The 18,471-nt window shown below is 47.7% G+C and overlaps 1 protein-coding gene and 2 long non-coding RNA genes across 33 annotated transcripts in view; 2 read left to right on the top strand and 1 right to left on the bottom strand.

Annotated features, from left to right (window-relative positions):
* RAPGEF1 (Rap guanine nucleotide exchange factor 1) overlaps positions 1 to 18,471 on the bottom strand; it is a 159,078-nt gene that overhangs the window by 126,779 nt on the left and 13,828 nt on the right. For 17 of the 31 annotated variants that reach the window (XM_015116520.3, XM_028834700.2, XM_015116522.3 and 14 more), the window contains exon 1: positions 1,608 to 2,174. The exons of 12 other annotated variants lie outside the window; for them this stretch is intronic. In XM_015116520.3, the coding sequence (XP_014972006.1) occupies positions 1,608 to 1,671 (64 nt within the window). In that variant the 5' untranslated portion in view covers positions 1,672 to 2,174. Of the gene's footprint in view, positions 1 to 1,607; positions 2,176 to 18,471 lie in introns of those variants that run through there. 2 more of the 31 variants (XM_015116528.3, XM_077967460.1) reach the window with 1 other exon arrangement.
* Positions 180 to 5,300, top strand: LOC144335039 (uncharacterized). Its single transcript, XR_013405419.1, has 2 exons — positions 180 to 776; positions 4,288 to 5,300. It is a non-coding gene; the product is annotated as an uncharacterized LOC144335039 (long non-coding RNA).
* LOC144335007 (uncharacterized) lies at positions 8,762 to 14,247 on the top strand. Its single transcript, XR_013405386.1, has 2 exons — positions 8,762 to 11,538; positions 12,849 to 14,247. It is a non-coding gene; the product is annotated as an uncharacterized LOC144335007 (long non-coding RNA).

Genomic DNA, 18,471 nt, shown 5'->3' with positions numbered 1-18,471 from the left:
TCCAATGAAGGACTGCTAAGGAGTACCCTTTCCAAAGTAACATGTTAGACAAAAGAATGACTCATGGAAAGTCAGAAGGGCTGGAACCTGACAGTAAATTAGCATCCCACCTACTTGCTTTTTAAGAGAAAAAGATCTATCATTTGACAAACAGCAACTGCTCTTAACATTTCCATGCATTTTCTTCCAGTTATTTCTTTTTCTTTTCATAAACACACCCATATATGCAGCTGTGAACAAACTGTCTTGCTACTGATCAAATGCTACCACAACTTCTTCTGGCAAGAGGAGACCAAGACCTGGTGAACTCTCGCATATGTCATCTCTGGCATGCCTGCCAGCCGGCCGGCCTCCTGGGTCAGTAACTATGAAAAAAGGCCACTGAGTGCGTCAGAAGACTGCCCTGCACTGAGACACTATCAAAGGTCCTTGAGTTCCAAATGTACCACTGCACTGCTCTGTGGCCCTGCCAACTTCCTCCTTCTCAAGCTGACATGACCCCAAGCCCTAGAAAGACAGAGCAGGTGTCAGGAGAGGCTGCTGTCCCACTTCCTGGGTGTCCAGGATGGATAAATGTTAAGATTTTACAGAAAGTACCTTGAAAGTACTTTGGAATTTTTGGAAGTGCTATATATTTAAAAGCTGTTAATAACATTCTCTAAACCAAAAATATCACAAAAGCCTCAAACTACTAGATATCAAAGCTTTGACTTGGAATATCTCTCTCTTTCTTTTTTTTTTTTTTGAGACAGTTTCACTCTGTTACTCAGGCTGGAGTGCAGAGGTGCAATCTCGGCTACTGCAACCTCCACATTCTGGGTTCAAGCGATTCTCCTGTCTCAGCCTGTAGCTGGGAATACAGGTGCCTGCCACCACGCCTGGCTAATTTTTGTATTATTAGTAGAGGCGGGGTTTCACCATGTTGGCCAGGCTGGACTCGAACTCCTGACCTCAAGTGATCTGCCCACCTTGGCCTCCCAAAGTGCTGGGATTACAGGCGTAAGCCCCTGCACCTGGCTGACTTAGAATGTTTCTAAAAAAGTAAAAATTTTCGGCCATGTGCGTTGGCTCACACTTGGGATCCCAGCACTCTGGGAGGCAGAGGCAGGTGGGTCATGAGGTCAGGAGTTCAAGACCAGCCTGGCCAAGATGGTGAAACCCCATTTCTACTAAAAATACAAAAATTAGCCAGGCACGGTGGCGGGTGCCTGTAATCCCAGCTACTCAGGAGGCTGAGGCAGAGAATTGCTTGAACCTGGGAGGCGGAAGTTGCAGTGAGCCAAGATCGTGCCACTGCACTCCAGCCTGAGTGACAGAGCGAGGCTCTGTCTCAAAAAAAGTAAAAAATTTCAACAGACACATACTGCACTGAATGAAACATCTCAAGTTGAACCTAAACCCTCAGCCAAACCAAGCCCTCATATTGAGAGAGGAATCATCTTATTCCTCAGGAGAATTGTGAATTTTCTTGAAACCATGTTGGATTACCAGTGCTTTCTGCTCTAGAAAGTGACTCCCCAGGCACTTCAGCTCTGGTGCCGGGCCAGTCTCTCAGAGAAAACTGCCTTCTTGCTTCTTCCTGGAAAGGAAGCCCAGGGCTTTCTTACCTTGTTTCCAGGGGTACAGATGACTTCGTTTCAACGGCTTCTGTTTTTCAATAGCATTGCCCATTTTAAAGCCAGAGGACGCAGGGCCCTTCCCAGCCCTGGCGTTTTTCTGGAACAGCAACTGAGGACCGAGTCACTGGCTGAAAGGGGATCATCTCTTGGACATCCCAAACCACCCAGCAGCAGAGCCCAGGCAGCCTCACAAGGGAAGCTTGAGGAATCTCATTCTGAACAGTCTTTGCCTTCTGCCTTTCAAAATCCCTTTGGCCCCAGGGAGGAAATCAGAAGAAAGGGCTTGTTATCGCCCTACCGGTGTGTCTCAGGCATGGTCTATATTAAGAAGCTCTTTCCTCGGCATCCTTTTGACACTTTATTACTCATCAGCACAGCAGTGGCTGGAAAGATGAATTTTATGTCCAAATACTTTTAATACCACTTTTCCCCGCAGGAGAAATGGGGAATCAGGTGATCAAAAAAGCTGAAAGTCATAAACGAAACATTCTGGGGCATGCCAGGAGAAACACTTTCACACAGACCCTTATGCCACGCCTTCTATTTCAGAGTCCCACGCTCAGACCAGTGTGTACCACGTAACAAGTACTGTCAGAGAGAACAAGCTGATTTCACTAATGCTGTGTTTCCAAGGGAAACACAAAACAAAACAAGACACCAAAAAACACTGCTACACCTCAGTCTCCAAAGAAGAAAACACCTTGGGGACAAACACAGCTAAGAATTTATAACCTCACGTTCCAAACTTCCACTGCACTTTGGGAAAAATTTTGCTGGAGAAAGTGCTACACTATCTAAATTCTGAACAATGGGTTTTCTGGAAGAAAAGAAGGGAATGAAATCAATCATATATTCTTGGTAAAATGGAAGACAATGTCGAGGTGGATGAAAAGATTTCATTTATTTAAGTCCCAGAGTTTGAAGTTATAAAACTCCTAAAGAATCCCCACAGCATGATATGGGTAAGAATGCAGGCTCTGAGCTGGGCGAAGTGGCTCACGCCTGTAATCCCAGCACTTTGGGAGGCTGAAGTGGGTGGATTACTTGAGGCCAGGAGTTCAAAACCAGACTGGCCAACATGGTGAAACCCTGTCTCTACTAACAATACAAAAATTAGCCGGGCGTGATGGCACAAAACTGTAATCCCAGTGACTTGGGAGGCTGAGGCAGGAGAATCACTTGAACCTGGGAGGGGGACGTTGCAGCAAGCCGGGATCATGCCATTGCACTCCAGCCTGGGTGCAAATCCTAGCTCTGCCCCTTGGCTTTGCCAATTGAGCACAGTAGTCTCAGTTTCCTTATCTGTTAACTGGGCATAATTCCAGTCCCACCTCCTCAGCTGTAATAAGAATCAAATACAAGAGAACATTTGTGAAGTACCTAGCATGCTGCCTGACACTCAGGAAGTCCTTGGTGAATATTTATCTTTGTTTTGGGGTGAGGGCGGGAACAGGGTCTTGCTGTGTCACCCAGGCTGGAGTGTAGTGGTGCAATCATGGCTCACTGCAATCCTCCTGCCTCAGCCTCCCAAGAAGCTAGGACTACAGGTGCATGCCACCTCGCCTGGCTAATTTTTAAAACTTTTTGTAGAGACAGGGTCTCCCTATGTTGCTCAGGCTGGTCTCAAACTCCTGGCCTCAAGTAAAACTCCTGCCTCAGCCTCCCATAGTCCTGGGATTACAGGTGTGAGCCACTGTACTCTGCTTATTTTATTTTATTTTATTTATTTTTTGAGACAGAGTCTTGCTCTGCAACCCAGGCAGGATTGCAGTGGCGCAATCTCAGCTCCCTGCAACCTCTGCTTCCTGAGCTCAAGTGATTCTCTTGCCTCAGGCTCCTGAATAGCTGGATTACAGGTGTGCACCACCATGCCCAGCTAATTTTTGAATTTTTAGTCGAGATGGGGGTTCGTCATGTTGGCCAGGTTGGTCTCAAACTCCTGATCTCAAGTGATCCGTCCACCTCGGCCTCCCAAAGTGCTGGGATTACAGACGTGAGCACCATGTCCAGTCCTTCATCACTTTTATAATTGTAGACTGAAAATATATTAGCTTAGGTGGCAGATGTCTGGCTTCGGTCAATTTAGCCAAAAGCACCAAAGTAAGTTTATTTTACAGAGTTGGATGGTAAAAAATGGGAGTAAGTATAGAACTGGAGTAGAATTTGAGACAACATTCCATAAAAGACCCACAGAGCCAGAGAGACTAAGTTTAAGAGGCACTTAACACCCTGTTAAGTTTCTGGGCGCAGTGGGTCACTGTTATACCAGGCCCTTCCTTTCTAAAGGAGGGGGAAATCATCTTTCCAATTTATGCAAAACAGACGAAACCAAAATCCAAATCTCTACAAAATCTTAAGGCCTCATATTTTGATCTACCAATACAGAGGTCATTTTTGCAAAATCACGGCCTGAGATTCCAAACTTGGCAAAGCAAACAGTATGTGTCTGTCGCACCCTCTCCAATGAGGCGGCAGGAAAGAGCATGCGTGCAGAGGCTCCCCGTTTCCCTCACAGAGCCGCAAGCTCCTCCCCAGATTAAACTGCAGCCACAAACTGGAAGAAAGCACAGGGAACCCCCACCACGCTAGAGGGGTCCAATGAAACCAGTTGCACAGCAGAATACCTGGCACACAGTAGGTGCTTAATAGCTCTCTGTTGAATAAATAGGTGGAGAGGTGACGGAATAAACCAATGAGAATTATCCCCAACATACACACACTGATTGTCCTCTCCCCCTGGAATGCGTTAACCAGAGTTTCTAATCCATAAGATAAACTCTCCTCTCCTAGCAAGAGTGGGAGGGTGTGGGTGGCTGGGGCCTGTTTCCTCCACTTCCCCACTCCTTGGCTCAGGCCACTCCCAGCCCTGGAGTTGCTTCCCTCTCAGGAGTGCAAAGCCCCTGAAGTCAGGAGCCGTGTCTGCGGCAGCTCCTCGAGGCCTCTGTGCACACAGAGAATAATGGGTCACAGTCACAGAACCTGGGCTCAGGTGTGCGCTCTGTCATTTCTTAGCTGGGGGCCAACACATTCGTAATGTTGTTTCCATGAAAAAACGCATCCTAGGTTCCAAACAACTAATTTACTGATGAACCTTGAGAATGAACTGGACATTTCCCTGAGAGAAGGGCTTTGAAATGAGGACCCTGTGGTCCAACCACTTCTCAATCATGGCTCCCCCAAGGTAAGTCCAATGTGAACTGCTCAGGGGGAGAGGGAGGGGAACGGCAACAGAATAACCTAATCTTAAGAATTCCTCTCTAATCCCCAGCTCAGAAAGCGTCTTTTACAGTCATCCCCTCTGCAGTGTCCCAGACTAAGTGAGCGAGGAAACAAACAAACAAACAAAAAAACACAGAGCCACCCCCAAAGACCAATATGCCTGCAATCCAAGATGGGCAAGCGACCCACCTCCAGGGCACATTTCAGGGAGACAACACAAACCTTTTTTGCTTCTTCACAAATGGGAAGCAGAGGGCGGACTGCACAGCCACTGTGACAAGTTTCCAAGCCTTGCACAAATACGCCGAGAACGCTGTAACGGTACGAACTGCCTTCAATCAGACCCGACTTGGCCGTTGTGTTATCAAGGTCACTCCTTCAGGGATGACTACTCCAAGCCCCAAATCTCCGTAAAACCCAAGGAGATCCACAAGATCATCTGCTCCAGCGAGCCCCTCCCCCATTTCACAGATTCTTCAGAGAGGGGCAGGGATTAAGGCTAGGCATTTAGTTGGAGGGCCAGATCCAGCCCCCAGATCTTTATCTTTGGCTAGGAAAACCTCTGCTACCCATTCCCTCATGACAGGAGGAGGCAGGAGGACAGTGTGAAGGAACTGGCTTTGAAGGCCAGCTGGCCTGGTTTGAATCTCTGTGGGCACTTCCTAGCTGAGCAACTTTGGGATAGAAACTAAACCTCTCCACACCCTGTATTTTCACATACGTTCACATGTACAACTATGTTATCTACTTCATGGGTAGTTTAAAGGTTAAATAAGAATTTAGATTGGGAGGCTGAGGTGGGAGGTTAAGACAGGAGAATCATTTGAGCCCAAGAGGTCAAGACTGCAGTGATTGTGATCACACCACTGCACTCCAGTCTGGGCCACAGAGCGAGGCCCCATCTCTAAAAACCTAAAATAAAATAAAGATGTTTCAAATTTGTGGGTACACAGCAGACACTCAATGAGAATAGCTACTGTCACTGTTTTTATTATTATTACCTATAAATCTCCAAGCTTTAGATACAATACATTGAAAAAAAATTATTTACCCTCACTAGGGATTTTCTCCCCCATATCAGAGTAAGATCCACTGCAATATTCTAGTAAATAATTCATTATCTTAGTACAATAAAAATTAAATTTATCTTACAAACATCTGTACCTCAGGAATAATTTTTTTTTTTTAAGAGACAGGGTCTCCCTACATTGCCCAGCTGGCCTTGAACTCCGAGAAGTGATCCTCCTGCCTCAGCCTCCCGAGTAGCTGGACTCCAGGAGGAATGATACTTTGATTGTGGAACATGACATAAGCCGGAGGGGTAATATTGTGGCCACTGAAGTAGGAACATTTTAAGGAGCGCCTGTCCCTACACGCAAGACGCTGTTGGCTCCAGACAAACTCTGAGTCAGGATCCTGCAAGGCGGTGCTCACTTCTTGAAGGAGATTTTTTTTTTTTTTTTAAAGATAGAAATGGCTCAGAAGGGAAGGGCCCGTGGATCCCTGTAATGTACACATTCACCCACCCAGAACCAAAGAAACAGAGGCTGGGCTCTCAGGCGGGTACCCGGTAGCTGACACAAAGCTTTGTGTATGGAATTTGTCTGCTGGGAGGAAAGTCTGATGTTGGTCACTTCCCTCCTGGAGAAAAATACAACAATACGAGGAAGCGTCAAGCACTGTGGGAATGTTCCAAGTGCGAGTTCCAGCTCAGCCCAGAATATAAACAAAGGCGATGACCAGCCTGGAGGTCAGGCCCAGCAGAGCACTGAGGCAGAAAGTCTGGGAGCCACTCTTCTGTCTTCTGGGTTCTTAGACTCTGCTTTTTTTTTTTTTTTTTTTTTTTTTTGAGACAGACTCTCCCTCTGTCATCGAGGTTGGAATGCAGTGGTGCAATCACAGCTCACTGCAGCATCCAACTGCTGGGCTCAAGCAATCCTCCTGTCTCAGCCTCCTGACTAGCTGGGACTATACGCACTTGCCACCATGCCTGGCTAATTATTAAAATTATTTTTTGTAGAGATAGCATCTTGCTTGGTTGCCAGGCTGGTCTCAAACTCATGGCCTCAAGTGATCCTCTAGCCTCAGCCTCCCAAAGTGCTGGGATTATTGGCATGAGCCACCGAGTCTGGCCTAGACTGCTTTGAAGTAACTTTCCTGTCCAGGCCTGGAGGAAATCATCGAAAGCAAAGGCCACCACGTGTCGAATGTCATAGGAAATACAAGCTCAGGGACTCTCTTATGACACACCTGCAAACCCATAGATCAGTCTCAGAATGTCATAGCTGGAGGGGCTCAGAGATTTACTCAACAAATACCAACACGGGGCCTGGGGAGGGTCGGATAACATGCACGAAGAATCACTTACTTATCCCGGTGATCAGTGCCAAATTCAGGGTGGGGGGCGCATGTCTAGCAGGGCGACCTAATCTAATCTGGAAGTCAGGGAAGGGTGAGACCTGAAGGATGAGCAGAGCTGGACCAGGCAAAGGGGCAGCGTGTATGAAAGCCCTGTGTAGCTGGAGGTACGTGCCCAGGGGAAGGTTGGGGGTCAGATGGGACAGGGTCTTACAGATCCAAGGCTTTGTCTCATGGGCTTTGGGGGTTCCTAAGGTGTTGGCAAACCACATGTGTTCATTTTTCTGGGAAGAGAGGTCTATGGCTTTTACCAAAGTCTTAAGGAGTTTTAAGAGGTTAAGAATGGCTCAGCGGCCGGGTGCGGTGGCTCACGCCTGTAATCCCAGCACTTTGGGAGGCCAAGGCGGGCGGATCACAAGATCAGGACATCGAGACCATCCTGGCTAACACGGTGAAACCCCGTCTGTACTAAAAATACAAAAAATTGAGCCAGGAGAATGGCGTGAACCCGGGAGGTGGAGTTTGCAGTGAGCCGACATCCATCGTGCCACTGCACTCCAGCCTGGGCGATAGAGTGAGACTCCGTCTCAAAAAAAAAAAAAAGAATGGCTCAGCAGGGTGGCTCATGCCTTTACTTACAATCCCAGCACTCTGGGAGGCGGAGGCAGGCGGATCACGAAGTCAGGAGATAAAGACTATCCTGGCCAAGATGGTGAAACCCCGTCTCTACCAAAAATACAAAAATTAGCTGAGCATGGTGGTGAGCATCTGTACTCCCAAGCTACTTGGGAGACTGAGGCAGGAGAATCACTTGAACTCGGGAGGCGGAGGTTGCAGTGAGCCGAGATCACGCCATTGCACTCCAGCCTGGTGACAGAGTGAGACTCTGTCTCAAAAAAAAAAAAAAAAGAGGTTAAGAACTACTGAGCTAGCCCAGCTCATTACAATAAAATGGAGAAACTGAGGTCCAGAGAAAAAAGACCTTTCACGGGAGGCTAGAGGCCCTAAGTCACCAACTCCCAGTGCAGTGCTCTCCCACAGCTAGCCCACCGCCCCACTTCTACAGGGGATGTGTCAACAACTACATACGCTGGCTCCCATCCCACTCACCACTGCTGCTGGACCCCACACGAGGCTGCTTTGTTTCTCCATCCAGGCAGGCCTAGAAGGACACTATACAGAAATGAACTGCAAGTCACCAGCCCATCTTTCTTGCGCTAACCTAATCTACAAAATACAGGGGCTCAGAATCTGTCCCCTGCTTCAGATTTCAAGGATCCCCCAATGAGATACCTTCTGGCTTTTCAAGGACCTTTATGGATGAGGCTGGTTCACTGAAGGGCAATCAGGGCTCAGCATCCAGCGTTCTGAAGAAGCTGTTTTACTTGTTGTTCTTTACAAAGTCAGGACTTGGCCAGGAACTAAACGTAGCCCTCAGTACGGGAAAGGGAGAAATGTAGAAGACTGGGAGGAAAGTCTAAATATGTACAGAGAATGCTTCTTAAATCCCTGATGTGGCCAGGCACTGTGGCTCACGCCTGTAATCCCAGCACTTTGGGAGGCAGAAGTGAGTAGATCACTTGAGCCCAGGAGTTTGAGACCTGCCTGGGCAACATGGCAAAACCCCATCTCTACAGAAAAAGGAAAAACATAATTAGCTAAGCATGGTGGTACGTGTGTTTGTAGTCCTAGCTACCCGGGGGGCTGAGGTGAGAGAACGGCTTGAGCCTGGGAGGCAGAGGTTGCAGTGAGCCAAGATTGCGCCACTGCACTCCAGCCTGGGTGACAGAGGCAGACCCTGTTTCAAAAAAAATAAAATAAAAAATAAAAACCCCTTGATGCTTCCTGTAATACTAAGAGTAGAAGCCCTAAGTACATGGATTGGCATTCAAGGCCTTTTGGCGTCTGGCCCCAAATTACCTTTCCCACCTTCATCTCCCACTTCTTCACATGAAGACTGGACACTGGGCACAGCCCTGCACCTGCCTGCCTGCGCTGTAGTTCATGTCCCTCCTCTCCAGCGAGTCAAAGGACACCTCACAGCCAACATCCAGTGGACTCTCAAAGACCAGTGTTGAGAGTCCCACAGCCTCTGCTTCACTTGGACCATGGCAGTACCGGAAGAGGCAATGCCCGCGCTGGGGAAGACTCCGGCCCCTCTCCCGGCCAGCTTGCTGACCTCAGGCTCCAGGCTCTGGCAGTTGCAGAGGCCTCTGCCCTTTACACCTCCCCGCCTCCAGATAAACTTGACCCAGCCACTCACTGCTGATGGCCCCCTGCACTGAGCTGCGCGAGTGTGAACACAGTCACAGTCTGCACTCTGCCTGTGCTCCTCAAGCTTGTAAAATGCACCCCTGTCTCCTTTAAGAGATCTGGAGTCCATACCCAATGGGTACTCACTATCCATCCAACAAACATTAGTGAGCATCAGTTATGTGCCAGGTACCATTCTGGGCTTTGGTGAAACAGTAGCTGACAGGGAGCTTACCTCCCAAATAGGGAAAAAATCATAAAAAAGCAGCAAATAGGCCAGGCGCGGTGGCTCACGCCTGTAATCCTAGCACTCTGGGAGGCCAAGGCGGGCAGACTGCCTGAGCTCAGGAGTTCAAGACCAGTCTTGGCAACATAGTCCCTATCTCTATTAAAAACACAAGATATTAGCCGGGCATGCTGGTGCATGCTTGTAATCCCAGCTACTGGGGAGGCTGAGGCAGGAGAATCGCTTGAACCCAGGAGGTTGCAGTGAGCCAAGACTGCACCACTGTACTCCAGCCTGGGCAACAGAGTGAGACTGTCTCAAAAAAAAGCTACATTTAAAGGGGGGGAAAAAAGCAGGGGTAAGGGAGGGACAGAAAGTGATGGGCGCCCTGTCTGCTATTGTGGGCCCAGTGGTTAGGGCTATCCTCACTGGGTGGCATCTGAACAAAGATGTGAGGGAGCTAGGGAGCAAAGGACGCAGGAAGAGGAACTCATATCTCCCCAGTGCTTCCGATCCAGTACTCCCCAGCAGGAACTCACCACAACCCTACCGCAGGATCCATCTTATCAATGAGAAATTGATTTTTAAAAGGAAGTGGGTGAGCAAATTTTCCCAAGGTCACATGATCGGAAAATGGTGGCGCCAGCAGCCTTTAAATCGTGGCTCTTGTCTGTGGCTTCTCAGCAGGTGCCCTACAATATCTGGGGAATGAACTTTCCAGTAAGAGAACGGCAAGTGCCAAGGCTCTGAGAGAAAGGAACACCTGGAGGAAGAGCACAAAAGCCAGTGTGGCTGGGACACAGCGACAGGGAGAGGGGTGTCGGGGAGTGAGTCAAGGCCCAGAGTCCACGGCGCGCTCACGCCACGTCGAGGACCTTGGATCTCTTCACATGTGTGGGGAAGTCCCGGGAAATCATAAACAGGATCCATGTGATCCAGTTCACACTCTGGCTGTGGAATGCAGAATGAATGACTCTGAGTCGGGAGTAGAAACCAAGACGCCGGTTAGGAAGGCATGGGGCAGTCCAGGGAGAAATGGCAGTGGCCTGGAGTAAGGGGTCAGCAGAGGAGGTGCTAAGAGGGACCAGTCAGGATTTATTGGAGTAAATCGCGGGGCTTACTGAGGGACTGGATTTGTACCGGGAGAGAGGAGGCAAGGACACTCTCATTGTTTTCTCATCTAAACCAAGATTTGAGCCTGAACAACTGGGTCAAAAATGGCATTATTTACTGTGATGGGGGAACCCGAGAGCAGTCACCAGGCAGAGAGTGAAGGGAAGAATCAGAGCTCTGGTTCAGGCGCATAATGTCCTACAGAGGGGCTGGAAACATGCGTTTGAGAAGGACCACTGTTTAACTAGCTGGCTTAGTGTCACGAGACTAGACTGCCAGTTCCCAAATGGAGAATTCAGGAGACAGAAGAGCCCCAAAAAGACGGCTGAGATGAAACCCTTTACAGAGCACATACACCTGATGCTGTAAAATTACTCATGTGAGTACTGCGTGACTTCAGATATAATTTAAATTTTAAACAGGTTGTGGGTTTCTTTTTCTTTTTTTTTTTTTTTTGATACAGGGTCTCACCGGGTTGCCTAGGCTGGACTTGAACTCCTGGGTTCAAGTGATCCTCCCACCTCAGCCACCAGAGTAGCTGGAAGTACAGACACATGCCACGGTACCTGGCAAAATTTTAGTTTTGTCTTCACATTCTAGATGCTTAGCTTGTAAATGTCTTGCTTATCGTGACTAATATGTCATCCAAATTAACCAGCTAATATCCCAAGGCACAATATACATTCAGAGTGAGATTCACCAAAGAGTTTTCTTCTCGGCCGGGCGCGGTGGCTCAAGCCTGTAATCCCAGCACTTTGGGAGGCCGAGACGGGCGGATCACGACGTCAGGAGATCGAGACCATCCTGGCTAACCCAGTGAAACCCCGTCTCTACTAAAAAATACAAAAAATTAGCCGGGCGAGGTGGCGGGTGTCTGTAGTCCCAGCTACTCGGGAGGCTGAGGCAGGAGAATGGCTTAAACCCGGGAGGCGGAGATTGCAGTGAGCTGAGGTCGGGCCACAGCACTCCAGCCTGGGTGATAGAGCGAGACTCCGTCTCAAAAAAAAAAAAAAAAAAAAAAAAAGAGTTTTCTTCTCAACTGCTTGCTTCTGGCCATCTCTTGTCAGGGCCCATTAGATCACTGTTGTTTTTCCCTCGCAATACTGCCGACAAGAAGCATGAACCGGAAGCAGAAGGGTCACCATTTTCTTGTTCACGCGTACTTATACTACTAGAAAAGTCTTCAGTCTGTGATGTCTTTCTGGGGCTATGACTAAGCTACTTCTCCATTTTATAAGGGTTTGTTTCAATACTGGGCAGCGGCTTCAACCCAGCTCTCCCAACCTATCTCTTCAACCCAGCTGGACAAGTCACAGAAACCCTTCAGGGCCTTTTTTGTTGTTTTTTTTTGTTAGTTTGTTTGTTTTGTTTTGTTTTGTTTTGTTTAGAGACGGAGTCTCGCTCTGTCGCCCGGAGAGATAGTAGTAGCTGATGTTCTCTAGGGCACTTAGCTCGTGCAGTACCAGGCTCCTTTCTGTGTATTTTACACTTGTGGTTGCATTAAATCTTCACAATAAGAGAAAGATACCGTTACTGTTCTCATTCCACAGAGGAGGAAACTAAGACACAGAGCTCTTCTTTGAAATCTGAAAGAGTTAGGATTTGTACATAGTCATATACTGAGTTGGGGCAAAGTTAGGGGAATAGCCCATCTGACTATTGCCCATGTAGCTATGTTTTCTTCTTTTCTTCTTCTTCTTCTTTTTTTTTTTTTTTTTTTTTTTGAGACACGAGTCTCACTCTGTCACCCAGGCTGAAGCACAGCAGCATGATCTCAGCTCACTGCAACCTCCCCCTTCCGAGTTCAAGCAATTCTCCTGCTTCAGCCTCCCAATTAGCTGGGACTACAGGCATGGGCCACCACACCCAGCTAATTTTTGTATTTTTAGTAGAGACAGGGTTTCACCATGTTGGCCAGGCTGGTCTCAAACTCCTGACCTCAGGTGATCTGCCTGCCTTGGCCTCCCAAAGTGCTGGGATTACAGGCATGAGCCACCACGCCCAGCCTTGGGCCTCAGTTTTCTCATCTGTAAAATGAGGCCACTGTGACCTCCTTCCAGTCCTTTTGGGAGGATTAAATACATGTAGCACAGCTCCTGGCATTAATGCACAGAAATTCTTTGTTATGCCATCATCATCATTATTATTACTATTATAAGGGCAACCTTTTATCTTATAGGTAAGTCCCTATGACCCTTCCAATTCCTCTCCAGACTTTGAGCGGTGGTTCCAAAGATACCCCCCCACCTCCACCAGCAGTGTCACCAGGGAACTTGCTAGAGATGCCCATTCTCAGCCTAACCACAGACCTACTGAATCAGAAACCAGGCGCCGGAGCCCAGAAACCTCCAGGTGCTAATGTTTGAGAGCCACCGAACAGGCAGGCAGCATTCTGGGTACCCAGCAGGTCCTCAGGACAGTGACCACCCGGCCCCAGATGACCGTGTGAGCAACACCTGCCAACATCACAGGCTGCAAGTTACCAATTTGTCACAAACATCAAGCTTCCTACCTGCTTTCTGGCTGTTTCCTTTAACCCCCTCCCACCAACTATGCAGTATATCACTTGCCCAAAAAATGAAACTTCTTAGAAAAATCCTATGCCTGTACCTTTTCCATAGCAACAGAAAAAAAAAAAAAAAAAAAACCTCTGTCCCAGCTAACCAAGATTAGTGTCCCTATATAATTATTTTTCCAACTTTCTCTATAAAACTTAAATTGACAAAAATACTACTATCCTTCTCCCCCATTCCAAAGAATAACAATTTGAGATTTGGTTGATCTGATTTTCACCTTAAGATAACATGCTCTGGTTGTTGGATGTACATGTTTATGTTTCTTGAATCAAACCATCCCAGATTTTGATGCTTCTGGGAGTGACTGGAACATGCCAAGTAGCAGATGCCCATGGGAGAACGGAGCCCCAGCCAATCCCACCGACCCTCCTGCAGACTCCATGGGTTTGACCTGTGTTAGAACAGGCTGTGGACCTGAAGCAGTTCCCTCACTGCAAACCCAGACCCTCTCCAGGGCGAATCTGTGGAACGCGATAGATGTCAATGATTACTCCCTCAGTGTTTTCTCATCCAAACCAGGACACTTCGAAGGGGGGAGGGAGGGCTCCGTTAATAACGATGCCAGGACAGCAGGTGGAAGCCGGGAAGTGTGATCATCACGCCATCTGTCACGCGCTCTGTCAGCACGGTGATCCTCAGAGTAGTTTTCCTCCGGTGTCCAGATATCTAACTGAGAGGCTAGAATAGAGGTGCACTGACAAGCAAAAATCCAGAGTCCAACCCTTCAGTCAAAGGCAAAGTCTTATTTGGAGGGGTGCACTTGGACCCAGTCACAGCAAGCTCATGAGGGCAGGAGACCTGACTTCCTCTTTATCAGCGTTCCAGGCATCTATTGCCACCGACTGTACGGAACAGGCATCGAAGAAATCCGCTTGAAGATGGGTCAGTGGCTTATACTGTATCTCCCTGTTCTAAGTCATATACAGTTGGCCCTCTGCAGCCATGGGTTCTGCATCTGTGGATTCAACCAACGGAGGATTGAAAATACTCAGGAAAAAAAAAATGGATGGCTGTGTCTGTAACTGAAACACATACAGACTTTTTTCTTGTCAATATTCCCTAAGTAAGACGGTACAGCACCTATTTACATAGCATTTCCACTGTATTAGGTATTGTAAGTAATCTAGAGATAATTTAAAGTATACGGGAGGATGTGCATAGGTTATCCGCAAGTACTATGCCATTTTGTATCAGGGATTTGAGCATCTGTGGATTTTGGTATCCACCAGGCATCCCAAAATCAATCTCCCTTGGATACTGTAGTTTTTCACAGCTTCACTTTTGAAATCAAGGTGCGTTTTATAATCCACCTGCTAATGTATTTTCTCCTTTGTTTCCTGAGAAACATTAAATCGATAACACCTTACATGTCTTACATGTGTTGGTGTCTTAGTGTCAAAAAAACCCCAAGGTAATTGGTTATCACCCAGATTCGTAGAGATACATGTTAACGATACTCGTAGGAAAAGAGACCGTATCGTGGCCAACTCCAGGTGGCGCTCCCACTCACACAGCGGTACCGTGCCACCTAACAGGGCCTGCCAGGCTGGAAAATTCTTGGAGAGGGCCTTGATCTTGCTTTTGCCTACATCGTCCTCTCTTTTCCCCTCCCCCAAGCCAGTGATACCTTCTCAAGAATGTGGCGAGAGCCTGGAATCCTGCCAAACAGCTCTGGAGTAAGTGCCATCTGTGTTGTCAACTCGGAGAGAGTAAGTGCCGCTGATGGATCCAGGCAGAGCCCTCGGAGGGAAGCCACTGCAGAGCCTGAGAGTCTTTATTAACAGCCGACGTGAGCCAAGCACTAACTACGCGCCAAGCTGCATCACCACCAGGGGCTGGAGCTCAACTAGACATTTAGGCTCCCAGGGACTTCCATCGGCCCCTGATGGGAATGGGAGCTTGCCAGGGGACAGCAGGAGCCCAGCACCACTGAAAGGCCCAGGTCCAAGATGACTGGGTCCCCATCCAGAGGTGCGGGATCTGCCCTGGATTAAAAGCTTCATGGGCTGGGCAAGGTGGCTCCCACCTGTAATCCCAATACTTTGGGAGGCTGAGGCGGGAGGATTCCTTGAGCACAGGAGTTTGAGGCTGCAGTGAGCCATGATCACACCACTGCACTCCAGCCTGGATAACAGAGCAAAACTCTCTATTTAAAAAAAAAAAAACAGGGTGGGGGGCAGGCATGGTGGCTCACACCTGTAGTCCCAGCACTTTGGGAGGCTGAGGCTGGCAGATCACTTGATGTCAGGAGTTTGATACCAGCCTGGCCAACATAGTGAAACCCCGTCTCTACTAAAAAAACAAAAATTAGCCAGGTGTGGTGGTACACGCCTATAGCTCCAGCTACTCAGGAGGCTGAGGCAGGAGAATCACTTGACTCCGGGAGACAGAGGCTGCAGTGAGCCGAGATCACACCATCGCACTTCAGCCTGGGTGACAGAGCGAGACGCTGTCTCAAATAAATAAATAAATAATTTTAAAAGATACTTAAAATTAAATTATGTAATTATACAAACATTGAAAAAACTGTGGTAAAGTACATATAACATTTGCCATCTTAATCATTTTAAAGTGTATGCTTCAGTGGTAATAAGTAACATTCATAACGTGCCACCACCACCAGCAGCCATCTCCAGAACCTTTCTACCTTACGAAACTGAAATAGTCTCCATTCCTCCCTCCATCCAGGCCCTGGCAGCCACCTCAGCACCCTTCGGTTGCTATAATTTTGTCTAGTGTAGGCACCTCACGGTCTAGTGGAATCATATGGTATTTGTCTTTTTGTGACTAGCTTATTTTACTTAGCATAATGTCCTCAAGGTTCATCCACATTGGAACATATGTCAGAAAGTCCTTCTTTTTTAAGGCTGAATAATATTCCACGCATGAACATCCCACCTTTCTTTTTTTTAGAGACGGAGTCTTGCTCTGTCGCCCAGGCTTGAGTGCGGTGGCGTGATCTCGGCTCACTGCAAGCTCCACTTCCCAGGTTGACACCATTCTTTTGCCACAGCCTTCCGAGCAGCTGGGACTACAGGCGCCCACCACCACGCCCGGCTAATTTTTTTGTATTTTTAGTGGAGATGGGGTTTCACCATGTTAGCCAGGATGGTCTCGACCTCCTGACCTTGTGATTCGCCTGCCTCGGCCTCCCAAAGTGCTGGGATTACAGGCGTGAGCCACTGCGCCCGTTGAACAGCCCACGTTTCTTTATCCATTCACTCATCAACGGACGGACACCTGGGTCGTTCCATCTTTTGGCTGTTGTGAACGATGCTGCTACAGAGACAGTGCACAAACTTCTCCTCAAGTCCCTGCTTTCCCTTCTTTTGTGTACACACCCATAGGTATGTATATACTTTGCTGGATCACGTGGTAATTCTATTTTTAGTTTTCTGGCGAGCTGCCATACTGTTTTCCACAATGGCTGCACCATTTTACAGTCCTGCCAACAGCGCACAAGTGTTCAGATTTCCCCACATCTTCTACAACACTTATTTTCCGTGGGGTGTTTTTGCTGTGGTGGCAGTGATTGTTGCTGTGGAAAGAGTTTGACTGCTTTATTATATTTTGCCATTAATATTTTATAAAAAGTAGTGAAAATGAGAAAATGGAATAGTTGATACGAGTGAAAAACACAGGTTTCATAAAATACTACTGCTGAGAGAAGACAGAGGTGAGTGGCCATGCCAAAGCTATAGATCTTCGTCCTTACTCAGGTAACTCATCGGACTGTGTGCGTGTCCGGCTGACAGTGTATTGGTAAGATACAGGTTTGATATTCAATTTTCAGACATGCTTTCAGGAAGGCCATATGCACATATGAAGCAGCAGACTTCCCATAGGGTTCATGGGAAAAAAGTCCACTCCTCTCCTAAAACACCAGGATTGTTACTTTCAGCATCCACGGCCTGGTAAATCCAAGGAAGGCTAAAGATGATTAAGGAACTTAGAGAGAAAGCCTATGGCAACCCTGATGGATGAAATGAGTTCTGACCAGCAATACTGAAATCTGCCACAGGAAATGTCAAGGTCCCTCCTAAAGATCTTGCGATTCTGCTCTCCCTTGTTGCAGAAAGAGGGCCCGTCCCCCGGAAAGACACAAAGATACTGGCAAACCCTGTTTAAAAACAGCAGCCACAGTCTGTTAATTCCATCTGCCTTGTGCTTACCCATTTATCAAAAAGGATATTACAAAGGACACAGATGAAGAGTTGCACTGGGCAGGGCCTGCGAGAAGGGGCACGGAGCTTCCACGCCCTCCCCGGGTGTGCCACCTGTTCAGCTATCTGCAAGCTCTATTTTCTGTGTTTTTGAAAACAGCCATCCTCATGGGTGTGAGGTTGTATCTCCTTGTATGTACTTAAGTATGTATGTATGTATATATGCATGTATGAATGAATAAGACGGGGGTCTCACTATTCTGTCCAGGCTGTAGTGCAGTGGCTGTTCACAGGTGAGATCTCACTGCTGATCAGCACAGGAGTTTTGACCTGCTCCACTTCTACCCTGTGCCAGTTCACCCCTCGTTAAGCAACATGGTAGTCCCAGAGGTCATCATATTGATGTTGAACTTAGTACAGACACCCGGCAGGCACGGTGCACTACAGCCCAGAACTCCTGGGCTTAAGCAATCCTCCTGCTTCAGCCTCCCAAGTAGCTGGGACTACAGGCTTGCACCACCATGCCTGGCTAATTTTCTTTCTCGGGGTTTCACTCTATCACTCAGGCCAGAGTGCAGCAGTGCGATCAGAGCTCACTGCAGTCTTGACCTTGCGGTCTAAAGCAATCCTCCTACCTCAGCCTTCCGAGTAGCTGGGACTACAAGCATGCACCACTGTACCCAGCTCTGTCTGTAGTTTTGATTTGCACTTCCCTAATGATCAGTGGTGTTGAGCATATTTTGACATGTTTATTAGCCATTTGTATATCTCCTTTGGAGAAATGCCTATTCAAGTCTTTTGCCCATTTAAAAATTGGGTTGTTTTTTTGTTGGTCCTGTGCCATCTTTGTCTATTTCTAGCAAATGGACAGATAGTTAGCCAAGGTCAAATTCTCATGCAGATAAGCAGTTATTATGTCAATGCAACAGAATACTATTCAGCAA

The sequence above is a fragment of the Macaca mulatta genome, chromosome 15 (assembly GCF_049350105.2).
Source record: "Macaca mulatta isolate MMU2019108-1 chromosome 15, T2T-MMU8v2.0, whole genome shotgun sequence".
NCBI lineage: Eukaryota > Metazoa > Chordata > Mammalia > Primates > Cercopithecidae > Macaca > Macaca mulatta.
This window is presented reverse-complemented; position numbering and strand designations above follow the sequence as displayed.